At 44.1% G+C, this 13,431-nt stretch overlaps 1 protein-coding gene across 2 annotated transcripts in view; it reads right to left on the bottom strand.

Moving 5' to 3' along the window:
* The window catches only part of HLF (HLF transcription factor, PAR bZIP family member), a 36,021-nt gene extending 23,372 nt beyond the window's left edge, over positions 1-12,649 (bottom strand). For both annotated transcript variants that reach the window (XM_082774825.1, XM_082774826.1), the window contains exons 1-2: positions 12,341-12,649; positions 11,025-11,360 (exon numbers count right to left, since the gene is read on the bottom strand). In XM_082774825.1, the coding sequence (XP_082630951.1) occupies positions 11,025-11,360; positions 12,341-12,446 (442 nt within the window). In that variant the 5' untranslated portion in view covers positions 12,447-12,649. The remainder of the gene's footprint in view (positions 1-11,024; positions 11,361-12,340) is intronic.
* Between the last annotated feature and the right edge of the window lie 782 nt (positions 12,650-13,431).

Genomic DNA, 13,431 nt, shown 5'->3' with positions numbered 1-13,431 from the left:
ACCTCCAGCTCTTTCCTTCTATTTGGCTCATGATTTCTATTCACGTGTTCAGAACAGCTTCCAGAAACTACCATGACTTTCAACAATGACTTCAACCACGTCGCACTGAGAAAATTGAACAGATAAGAATATGGAAAAGTGTGTCCTAAGCCTGGCAGTAAGTCCAGTCCAACAGAGATCAGCCCTTCTGCGAGCAGCCACGTGATTGTGGAGGGATGAATGTCAGGTCTCAGAGCCTGGACAATCTAGGCCTTAATTTATTTATTATTTTTTTAAGTGCTGAGATACCAACTGAGAAAAAAGGTGTTTTAAACAGACACCCAAACTGCAGCTGTCCAACACTTGTAACTGAAGGCTTGAGGTCTAACCTCCTCAAAAGGTGGATATGCAGGTTAACTTCAACTGTGCTGTACTCATTCCTAATTACACAGAATCACAGAATTTCTAGGTTGGAAGAGACCTCAAGATCATCGAGTCCAACCTCTGACCTAATGCTAGCAGTCCCCACTAAACCATATCCCTAAGCTCTACATCTAATTCTCTCACATAAGCATAGTTACATGATGCAGGTGTTCAGACGGTCAACTTCCTGCTCCCGTTTACTCAGCCCATGTTACTCTCAACAAATGGCTCAATCACCATAAGGACCAGACCAGTACCACTTCAGAAAAACCTGCACCTTATCAGTACACTGCATTTTGCCCAATGTGAGGTAGAGTAATGCATTAGGGAAATGCAGTTAAGTAACACGGCAAAATCTCGGTATCCAATTTAAACCCATATTGGATATCTACGCTCTTCTCTTCCAAGAAACATAGTCTTCACTACTGACAGGGGAATTAATCCCTTGCTTATCACTGTACTCACAGTGGTGCAGAGGGCAGGCCCCTACACAGCTGGTGACAAAGGCCAGGCTGTGGTCAGCACCTTGGGACTAACCTGCTTGGGTAGCTGCAGTCCCAGGAGAGGGCTGGAAACCTGAGAGTGGGAATTACACAGGGGTGCCCTACGATTCTGTTTCACTCCCCAGAGCCTGCACACTCCTTAGCACTCCTCAGAGCAGCGTTCACCAGCGGACTGGGGCCGTCCTGACCACCCAGCTCCAGGTGCCAGCTTGCACTGCCTTCAGCCCAAGCCCTCATTGTTCACCCTCACCCTGCAGTAAGCACAGAGAACAGGGCTCCTCCGTGGGGCTGGCCCAACGTACACGATGGGTGTACCACATGAAGTTACCTCACAATGCATGGAACATATAAAAAAAAATATACACTGACACTGTCATCAAAACTTAACGCAGACATCCATACGCTGCTGTGATGAACCTCAAGTGGCACTGAGCTTGGCACTTGCAGTAACTCCAGATCTGCACCTGAATTTTACTCTCCCAAAATTACACTCAAGGCAATGTCTTAGACTTAGCTTAAAATAAAAAAAAATAAAATAAAATAAAATAGGCAAAGCAAAAAAAATTGTAACATTTCCATATAAAATTTCTCCAACTTAATTCTGAGAAAGCAGGATGAAACTCAAGAGTTTCCATATAGCTTTTTCTTTCTTTTCCTTCTCCTTTTTTCCCCTCTTTAAAAAAAAAAAAAAAAAGAAAAAAGAAAAAAGAAAAAAAGACACTTCATATAGTATATACCACAATATGATGCCAGTGTCAGACCAAATGTACTTTCAGGACTCAGGTAAGCATTACCTTACCAAAAAGGGTATTGAAACATCTCAGTGCTGGGCTGGAAGCAGAAGGTGGTTCTGTTGTAACAAACTCCTAAATGCCCTGACAAGTATGTGCGTTCGGGGCAGAGGGAAGGGGACGCGAAGGGAGCAGGGGAGTCGACCCAGCAGCGCCGTATTAGACTGCAAGTGTGTTGTGTCATTACAGCTTTATCCCGACACACCCATATTTACAGCACACAATGTACTGTACAATTCACAATGCCAAGAAACTCAACATATCTAATCTGGCAGAAAAACAAAGTCATATCAGGTTAATCCAATTCTTAAATTGCACAACTTCGAAAAGCCAATAGGAAAACAAGCCTTCCCCTAGCTCCCGCTCCCCCTTTCCTCCTCCCAGCACACATACCCTGCCACGACCTACTTTTCTCTTTGATCCCTGAACATTTTTAGCCCACTCTCACTGTCCCATGTTTCTCATTCACTTCTAACCCACCTCCACCCCAGACCCCGGTGGAAAGTTACACTGATTAGAACAAGCTGTAAAAGGGAGCTTTGTGCAGAGCACTCGGGCTGAAACACACTGCAGAGAATGAATGGCAGGACACATACACAAGGTCACTTGGCCGTGTGCCCACATGTGATACTGCAATAATTGTGATAAGATAACAGGCCTCAAATTTAAACTTGGCTGACTGCAAGGGAGTTTCAAATTTGGCAGTGGAGCTGGAGCGCTTCTGCTGCACCAGAGGAACAGGATGGAGCAAGGTTGCACAAACATTCAGCTTTTTAGGTAAAATAACTTTAGAGAGGATCAAGATCGTTCCATTACCTGGGTTTGGTGCTTTTGGGATTTCGCCTGCAAATCATACAGCTGGTTTTCCAACTTCTCTTTTTAAATGAAACCTTAGAGTCACATAATCACACGACTCCAGGAGATGAGGATTTTGAAGGAAGAATAATGGTGGAAAAAAGTTTGACACCCGCTGGCAACCAATTAAACGTAGTTTTTGCAGACTTGTTTCTCAAAGTGAATCACCATGTCATGGTGTCTAGAAGGGTGTCAGCTCTCACCGAAGCACTTCACACACATCAGGCGTTTTAAAGGTTTTATGCAAATTCTCTGATATAGAAAATGCACATTTACATTACAGCTCTTCCTGCTCACTAACATATTCCTATCATATCCAGCCATCTATTTTCATGAAATTTTAGCAGTGTAATTACTCTATCAGAACCTCAACTTGCTTGCCACATTTGCCTAAAATCAGCCTATATACTCAAAAATCGCGATCAGGAGCACACAAGAGGCCCCACACACCTAGCATAACGTTTGCTTTCACAGCAAATCAGGCAAGAAAATCCGCAACATCCATCTACCACAATCAGCGAGGGAGCTGCAAGAGTTACATACACAAAATGGCCAAATGCCCCATGCTGTAACACGGGGCCACAGCTGCAGGGATTACAGACGTCATTAACATCTGTATTTCCACTATGCAGCACAAAGAGAGGGAACACAGTGGTATGTCTGATTGCTGCAGGCTCCTTCAAATTAAATCAGTTTAACCCTCTCTGTTGTGATGAGGAGCAGAATTTGTTTTTGAGTGCCAGTTCCTTCTTACTAAGCACCCAGCTGGTTTTGAGACAGACTCTTGCTGGGGTGGGTCTCACTTCCAAACCTTGCAATGGTGAGTTTGTGAAAGTGACCGAAGCATTTTGAATTGCCTCCTTTATTTCAGTGCAGCCCCTCTTATTTTGAGTCTATTTTATACTCCACAACCTTGAGTAACATAGGCTTCCAGGAGAAGGTTTAGTACTATTATTTCAGTAGTCTCTAAACACGGATTGCTCCATAAAACAGAGCTCTGCAGGAATATTTTGTCTTTCAAAGTTTCATGTTACTGTTCCTTCCCTTTTCCAAAAGGCAATCTACAGTTTCCTTCCTTGCCTCCTCATAATCTCAAGTTATAAGCAGTTCCTAATGGGACCGCATTTAAATTCAGTTTTGGATGCCTTCCTCTGCATTACTATTGCTGAGTTATCAGGTCACCTCAAATAACACGGCATCCACATACAGGAATTAAGAGTGGCAAGCCTTACGAGTGTTCCAAAAAAGTTAAGGTCCAGTCATTGCCACACAAAGTAATGATCTTGCTGGGGATGGAGAGCCCTGTTCATTCATTTGTTTATTAAATTCAGGAGTACCAACCAGCTCTGTAATGAATTACTTAATCTTTGACCTATTGTCCACAGCCACGTTCCAGAACAAAGAATTTATAGCAAGCTGAGCTCCCTAAGGCTAATTGGAAAAGAACTTTTTTCCTTTAAAACCATTATCCGTCTTCAACCAATCTTTGTCACAAAATGTGTTTTCACCTCTCTGCTTATACACCTGAATATCTAAGGATGACATTTTGTCACAGATGAGCTACTGCTGTAGTTCACTCTGACATCTGCCTGTAGTAAACGCATGCTAAAACATTGATCCATGGGTACCTGCCAAGTTATGTTCCAGTAATAACTTACATCTTCACTTCAGTTAATGAGGACCCGAGTTTTCTAGGACCCTAACGCAATCTGGATTTTTTATTCTTTGTTCTACAAGTGGCCACACACCAAAGCACAAGCTTATGAGCAAAGGGTGTCAAAATCCTCGATGCCTGTTTTCATTAAACAGCAAATAATATGAACAAGAGAATACTAGCAGTAAGATGAAAAGCTAAAGCTGTTTCTCTAAGAGTTGAGCAGAGAACCCCTAAGCAAAAGAGTGCCACATCAGAGATGCTAAGCAAGGGTGCTGGATGGTGTACAATGAAAATCTGGGCTGAATTTAGCCCTGGCAAGATTTAGTTCAACCAGAGAATGGGACAGGGAAGCAGAACTATACAACAGCTTCAAAGCTGGTCAGAAAATGAGGTTGAACAATAACTTGTAGTCATTTAAAACTTGATGGGTGGCACCTCAGTTACACAAAGCTGAAGTGCCCTAAAGAACCCCAGCAGAAAAAAACCCTGATGAAATGCCTACCAGACACTGCCTTACCTGCCTGCGTTAGCTCTCCCTATGTGAGATCTGAAGCTCTCAGGTCCCAGCTCAGCTTCGTGACAGACAGCTTCTTTAACACTGTTTGCTGGCTCCTTCAATGCCATTTGTTCATGAAACACCGCCATACAAGCTACAAAATCTGTTTATACTGTATTCATTTTGACATAAATGTGCATTTTAACATCCATTTTCTATATTTACTCCTCACATACAACTTACTCCATTAGCTCCTACTGGATTTGAGGTTTGCTTTAAAGCACTGCTTTTTTTTTTTTTTTTTTAAACAGAGCCTTCGCCGTTTACCTCACACAGAATAGCTCAAATCACCGTTTTTCTTGCATATAACTTTGTTGAAGTGCTCTTTCCTGATCCTCACAGTCTTTTGTGGAATTCTGACAAAATATTGCAATATATTTTGTTATGAAAGTAAGACTTTTCAGAAGCAAGCTAATGATTATGTTAGCGTGTAATACAAATATTAAATAGCTGCACGATGTTCTGCCAGCCAAGCTTCTGATTTCAAATGAACTCAAGTACTCTTTACTCATGTCAAAGATGTTCTTCCATCCTGAGAAATCTCCACTGGTACGCTGAGACCAGCTACCCCCCTTAAGAAGTCCAGAAAGATCAGTGACAAGAGAATGGATGGTGACATTTTGCTGCTCCACCTAGGAGCTGCTGAAGGAGGACAGTCAACAAGCTGGGCTGAAATCAGTGGCACCACACCAGGAGTAAAGTACTCATCGCTGGGATTCACTGGGCAGAGTCTGGCTGCTGCTGGCTCCCACAACTGCCAATCTGTTGTCATATAAATATGTACAGATTGCAACAATTTAGGATGTTTCCTCGTAGCTTCATCTAATCAGATAGCATCATTGTCTTCGTATACATCTCCTGATGACATCTCATCTCTTAACTCTAACATAGTGTTTCATGGAAGACTTCATGGTGTACTCGCTTCTTAAAAGTCAGACCCCTGCAGCAGACAACCAGTCAGGCAAACACTCTGAACTGGGAAGCAAGGCTAGGAGAAAGTCACAGCATTTTTCTAGGTAAGTGCAACAAGTTCAACTCTTCCTCAAACACCTTACTCAAGGGACAAAACCCACACTGCTCCCTCTGCATATCCTCTTGCTAACACCAGACAGCCCTTACATGCTTACACAGCTGGATCTGTGTGGAAGGCACTGCTCCACAGGAGAACTCAAGCATCAGGCCAGGCACATTTTAAACATATAGTACAAAACCCAAGACCTTTCTTGCTGTTTACTGTTTGAACTCCTAAGTAACTTCAAGTTCTTTCACGTAGTTGAGCAATTATTTAACTAATAATCAACATTTAACAGCGAATATTAAAATTAGATCTTTTGAAAGAGACACAGTGTTCTTGCTTCTAGCATTAACAAGGCTTGTTCGTTCAGCACTTTTTCCCCTTGTTATCATGTGACAGGCTATTTTTAATATTTGCCAGAATATATTTTGCATCTTCCTTTGATCCAGAAAGCAGCGTGCGAGGCTTGCCTGGATATTGCCTTCCCCTCGCAGCGCGCAGAGCTGCACTTTTCCACTTGACTGCAATTTCGGCACCGGCTGGCGTGCCTGCTGCTCTAGCAAAAGCCATGCTGAGCAGGCTGCACAGGGGACTGCCACGTGCCCAGAGCACATGGTGGTGCAGGCAGCAGCCATTCAGAGCCTCACGTGAGAGGCAATGTGAAGAGCAGCTCTGGTACAGCCTGCCGGGCGGTTTAGCTGGTCATTCCCTTGTTATCACGTGGGACACCAAAGATGGGGAAGCACCCAGCTCCTCTCAGTGCTGGCTGCAGGTAGAAGCCCTCACCTTTAAGGAACGGGGCTCACGTTATGGCTCACGCAACCCTGAACTGCTTGTAAACAGCGATTAGAGCTCAGGAGAGGGTTCCGCAGACGAGCTGGCTGCCGGGAATGCTGCCCTTCACACTACAAAGGCTGTGCTGGAAGAGGAGGTCACGTTAAGAAACACAGGGGAAGGAAGACTACAATAAAGGGAGTGTTGCACACACCCTTCTGTGGGCTGCCCCCTTCACCAAGTCATTCCCAGTATGCAGCCGAGTGGCCGGATGGAGCAAGAGCAAACCATCCCCGTCGGCATACGCCTATCACAAACCAGTTAAAAAAATACCAAAACCCACCCAATTCTGCCTGGTGTCAGTCGTTACGATTCAGTATACATGCAAGAAGTAAAAGATAATGTGCTCTAGATGAGATCTCTCTGCTGAGTACGTACAATAGAGCATTTAATAAATCTTCGTGTTCTTCCAAGAGGGGGCTGAGGGGAGCACACTTCAAACAGAAATGGTGTTCAGCTTTTTGATGAATGCACCTCTGAATCTTATTTTGTCACCGAAAGCGAAGACTTCTAGATATCTCACATCTGTATTTCTGCAACAGATTACAAAGCTTGCTTTTCTTTTTTTTTTTTTTTCCCCTTAATCTTTGGCAGATCCTTTGCAAGTAGTCTAAGGCACTAGCAATCCAGGCACTGCAGAGTGAAAACCACTGTCACAGGAATGCAAAGACAGGAGTTTTTTTTCCCTAAGCTTCCCATGGCCCTATCCGCCACAAGGAGCAGGACTGTGACAACACAGGGGATATCACTGTGTCAGCAGTATCCCCCCCGACATAGCCCTGTTGCCAAGGCTTTTGCTGCAAACAGAAAATTCACATCTAAATCTCGAAGAACAGAAATCCTCTAATTAGAGTCTTCCACCAGACTTAGCTAATGCTTCTGAACTCTCACTCACTCCATGCGAACCCTTCATGCTGCTATCCCATTTACCCAAATAAGGGTTACCCATAGAAAAAAAGCCAGGTAATAGCAACCAGAACCTAACTTCAAAACATGATACTCCCTTTATATACAAACGGCTATGAATACTCCCAATTTCATTAAATGACACCACAGCGATTTACATTCAACCAAAAAAAAAAGCAAACAAAAAAAAACAGCAAAAGATCTGCAACAGATGGAGAAACAAGAAAACATTTGCAGTAACAGGTAGCTTAAAAAGCTAGTTTTAAAATAACTGTTTTACTGAGAAAGACTAATTTGCAACCAACTAGTCAGCACCCACTACAGGGAGAAATAATGTTTCAGATACATCTATGTTACAACAAATGACGGTCTGCAACACTAAAATTAATAAATAGCATTTTGATTTAGAGTGATACCCTGAAAAAGAAATACTTAAATACTTTAGATTCCAGTTTTGAAAAAAAAAAAACAACACCACAAAACATTATCCTGCATCCCTTCTCTCCACAAAGACCAGTTTTTGCATAGATTGCCGAAACAGAAATTTACAAGAAAGCGGGTGCTTACTTTGTTATTTGCTATAGTTCACATAATAAATGACAAACTGGTGAGACTACACATTTTTCTAATAACCAGACAATGCAAGCTGGAAATAAAAAACTCAAATTTATAAGGAACCATTTGTTGTTGTTTTGGGTTTTGTTTATTAGTTTCCCACTATTACAAGATCCACGAGGATCTTGTAATATTATGTTTAGAGCCATGGTCAGTCCAGCTTTGCTGAGCCTGACCCCAGTTCTCACTGAAAGGCAATGCAAATTCTCAGATCTCTTCCAGAGGTGGTATAAAACACATATCTAGGTGACACCACTAGTTTCTAAAGAGAGGTAAGGCTTGCCCTTCAACACGTGCACAAAATTAAGTTATCTTATGTCACTTCTGTGTAGACCTCTGTCTGAGATACACCACGCACGCATGGGAGACATGTTTGGTATCCACACTCATGTACACATCCTTCCCCGTATACAGCCTATGCAAGTCTCAGATTTTTGGCCAGCTACATGTGATATACTGATGTTAAATTCTGTGGAGTCATTTAAAGTAGGGATGCGAGAAGCACAACATTTGACTCTTGCTTCAGCCCAAGTCCACATCATATACTCAAACAGGCCATCAAAAAATTAAGATAAAGATCAGTGGAGACAAAACATTTTAAGAACTACTATCACCTAGAAAATTCAGTCTTCCTAAAAATAATACAATCACGTGGAATTAATTTTTATTGAAATTGTGAACTTCATACTATTTGTCTTGAGTTTATTACAATAATACAAGTCACAACAGCCACATATATTGAAACAGTAACTCACACCAATTAAAAAACCTTACTTCATGACAGTTTTAAAAGAGTCTTTAAAGGTCTTATAGGATTTATTAACCAAAAGGCTCCACTATAATAATTTTAACATTTAGCTCCAGTCTGACTTTAATATTTCAAAGCAGCACATTTGCCTCAGCGCTTTTATGACAACTTTAAATGATCATTTTTACTTTCACTAGAAATGTTTTTAATACTGTGTATTTTAAAGATCACTCAAATGCTAAAATGCATGACGATCCCTACAAAAAAAGATTGTCAGATTTTTATGACAGCACAAAAAAATACATTAATCTGACAATAAACCAGACTACTGTTAATTAAGTCATAGCACCTATCTGTAACAGGGGAAAAAATCTTAAGAAATGGAATGGAGCTCACCCTTTCAAAAAAAAAAAAAAATATATATATATAATCCAAACCTATTATTCTTAGGACAAGATGGCATAGAGAAAAAAATACCTTCAGACTAAGGTGTTTTATCCTACCCCAAGAGACCTGACTCCTTTTACAGCCATACATAAGCATACAGTTTTAGTGAGAAAAGTTTATAACCCCCAGCTGTACACAGCTTAGGGAAAAACCCAAAAATCAATGAAATGAAAGCAAGTCATGCAGGCAGCTGATTACAAATAAATTCTGACAGGTGATCATTAAAAGCCTGGCACAAAACCAGCCTCCCTTAAAAAAAGAATGAGGACGGATTATCTGCTTTTAATTTTGTGTGCAGAAGTGACAGAAAATGGGGTAGCATACCCGCACTATTTATAAGAACTGGCTTGGGAAAATCAGGGTAGGGTTTTTTTTTTTTTTTTTTTTTTTTTTTTTTTTTTTAAATATTCCACTCTTGCCAACTCCAAATATATTTCAACTTTGTGAACCCTCATGAGTTACTGGTTAACTATGAAATGCCTTGAAATTGAAATACAAAAAGTAAAATCCACATAATGTGAGTAAATGAAATCCACAACTAAACACACATCTGACGTGGGGCCAAGGAGTCTGTTGACAGGTTTGGGGGGTTTTGCGGGGTATTTTATTTCTTTTTAATGAGAAAGGAATGTTGTAGATTTTAAGACTTTTCCACTTCATCCTGCTCCACAACTTTTGTCCTTCTATTTATTTATTTTGCCTCCTTATCAGATGATTCTGACAATGACTTCGCACGCTGAGCATGGCAAGCGATCAAGCAGAAGAGAGAGGAGTGGTTTCCTGCTCCCAAGAGCACACTTTGCTCTAGCAAACCTTGTGTGAGCAGAAGAGCACAATAACTCACCCTTAAACTTTTTTTTTTTTTAATAAAAAAAGCAAAGCTCCATGTTTTCCAAACTTTCATGCTAACAAAACTCCCCAAACCACGATCTCAGCCATGCTGGTGTCAAGCCATAGCAGTTATTCTGGATTTGTGTTTGCTTCTAAAGGGATGATTTAAAGTGTTAACAAACAAATAGAACACTTCCACTGATACCAAAAGGGTTTGAAACACACATTATGATCAGAACTTGACTCCATGATGCCTTATTTTCCCATAGCTTAAGGTAACCGTAGAGGTAATTTATCTATACTGGTCAGAGTTACACTTAAGTTTATTCTGCTCTAACCAAGATTATAATGCAGTTAAAAATGTAGTTCCTGCCCCACATACTGTGGCAAATTTTACTGTGTTCAGTACAGAATAAGACTGCAGCCAAAATTCCAAACAGGAAGCACCATCTTTAAATTTCATCTTCAAAATAATTACTTACGCTAAGTCTCCTATGCTCTTGCATCAAATACTAGTCAAGAAAAGGAACGCTCACTTTCATGGTCCTCCCTGTTTATTTAACACCATGGCATTTACGCATTACTATTCTGCTTGTGTATTTTTTGCTTGCCAACAGCTAGGCTACCAATGAAGAAAAGGTGACAGGAGTTTCCTTGGAATTCCTGCAGCTTCCTGACATAATTTAACCAAAAATCCCTGTGGAGCAACTTAGCAGTATCTAGAGTGGGGCTTTTTTTTGCATGCAAATGAATCATATTGGCCCTCTCTAAACTGCCTGCCAACTGTACAGTGAGAAGTAATGATTTACAGTGGGGAGGAAGGCTCACGCCAAAATCCATAGGAAGGTCTTAGGGCTGATTTACCTGGTCTGACCGGGCTCTGCATGCAGTTCTGCGACACCATGCCTGGATGGACTGAAGTAGAAGCCCTGCTGCTGAGGTCCATGACAGAAGGTGATGCTGAGGTAGCTTGCTGGAGACCTGGCTGGTGTGGGCTATGCTCATGCTGGTTTGGGCTGGGTGGAATGCCATTTTCTGAGAGGAATTCTTCCAGGTCCATGTATTCCAACTGGAAAGTGTCTCCGTCATATGGCAGTGTCTTGTCCCATAATGTTGGGCCCAAGAAAGCTGACTGAGGGACTGTGGTACTGGTGCTGTCATCATCTAATTTCTTCTCTTTGTCTTTTTCTTTACCAAATGCTTAAACAAAACACATAATAAATATATAAGAGCTGAGTAACAGAAATATCACTGCTTCTACTTATTTTCCCTGCACTCTCAGAAAATGTAGAAAACGAATACCTGCTTTACAAAAATAACCCCCTTGATTCCCTCTGGTTAGAAGAGAAGTCACATCAACTGAGCAGCTCTGCAGGATCCAACCTTCCCCCTGCTTTTAGTTAACAATTCCACTGCGTGCATGGATTTGAACGTCAGCTTCAATAAATACTAATGGACTTAAAAGCAAGCATTTGAGCTAAAACAAGCTGGAAGACGTCGCTATATTCTGCTGAAAAGGAATGGTCTTGACCTCAACTTTAGGTATTTATTATCTTGTCACACTTGAAAAAAATAATAATTAAGGTCCTAGCCTTGCTAGTCCTTACACAAGCAAAGTAGCCGTCAAATTAAATTTGTTTCGCTTGCTTTGCCTGCCTCATACTATGCAGTAAATTATAAAATAATGTATTATTCAGATAAATTATGGTGATGTTAATCTTACTAATGTTTTAACATCACTAAATTAAGCCTGACAGCCTTTTTTTTTAAAGCCTGACAGAAGAGGGATTCTGACATGCAGAGAAAAATTCAAGGGTAGCACGAAAGCATAAATAAAAGTTAAAATCCCGTTTCCTACCTATTCCCACAACACCCAGTGATTCCAACAAACGGTTTTAAGGGAAACTGGGAATTTCTCCCAAATATTTGCAAGGTTTTAAACAGCTAAAGCCTCCTGCCCCCCGCCGTGCCTCGGCACCCCCCGGACCGCCGCCTGCAGCCCCGGGCAGCCCCCGCAGGGGCTCGGCGAGCAGCACGGGGCCTCGGGCCATCACCGCAGTTACCTCACCGCCGGGGGGAGCAGCACAAAATGAGAATAAACCCGGCGATATCGGGGCGGGGGCCGCCATTTCGGGGCGGGGGGAAGGCCGGGGGGTCGGGGCTGCCGGGGGAAGCCTCACCGTCATCGTGAGCGAGCGGCAGCTTGAGCGGGTTTTCCAGCAGGGACTTGAGCACCCCGTAGGTGGGAGGCAGGAACGGGGGGGTCAGCGGGAGCGGCCGCGACATGGTGGGCTCTGCCTCGGGGCGGCGGCGGAGGCTCCTTCCCCTTCGGCTGGCGGAGCGGCTGCTGGACGGGAGCGGGGAGCGGGGAGGGGGGGAGCCGGGCAGAGCCGAGCCTGGCCGGGCCTCGGGGCGCCTGCAGGCCGCCGGAGCAGGGGAGCGGGAGAGGCGCCTCCGCCGCGCAGCGCCCTCCCTGCCGCCCTCCTGCCGCCCGCCCGCCGCCCGCTCTGCGCCGCGCGCCCCGGCCGCGCGCCCATGTGCAGGCGCTGCCGCCGCTGACGTCAGGCGCGCCGCGGCCTCGCCATTGGTGCGGGGGGACGGGCGGGCGGACACGCCCCGCTTCAATGGACCCGCCCCCTCCCGGTGGTCCCTCCCCCTTGGTATGACCACGCCCCCTCATTGATGACCACGCCCCTCGGTGGGTGTAGCCCCTCCCCTTCCCACAGCAGCACGCGGCGGGGCGGGGCGGGGCGGTTGCCATGGTAACCGTTGCGCGGCCTCCCAACGGCCGGCCCCGCGCGGCGCTGAGGGGAGCGGCGGCGGCGGCACCCCCGTTAGGGCAGCCCCCACCCGCAGCCCGGTCCGTCAGCTCGGGTCTCCGTTGGCCTCCCTGCAGGGATATTAGACCCCCAGCCTCCCACCGGAGGCCCCACAGAGCTCCCTCGCCGGCAGCACGGGAGGAAAATGGTGTTGGCCCGCAGCCGGGGTGGGCACCGGCTGTGGAGGAGCTTTCCACATGGCACAGAGAGCGAGAACGGGGTAACAGCACAGCAATGTGTGTGGTACCTGGGCAGGAAAACGAGCAGGGGGTTATTAAGTGATTGTACACATACCGGCGGTGCCCCAGATGGCCAAATTGCTGGTTACTGAGAACCTCTAATTACAAAAGTACAGAGCGAGGGACGTAAAGAGAGCAACGATTGGCAAGGCGTGTGGAGACACGGTGCACAATGCTTTTTTGTGCAATAGAAAGAAAAAATATAGGTTTAGG

This window comes from Aythya marila (assembly GCF_965140915.1).
Source record: "Aythya marila genome assembly, chromosome: 18".
In the NCBI taxonomy this organism is placed as follows: Eukaryota; Metazoa; Chordata; class Aves; order Anseriformes; family Anatidae; genus Aythya; species Aythya marila.
This window is presented reverse-complemented; position numbering and strand designations above follow the sequence as displayed.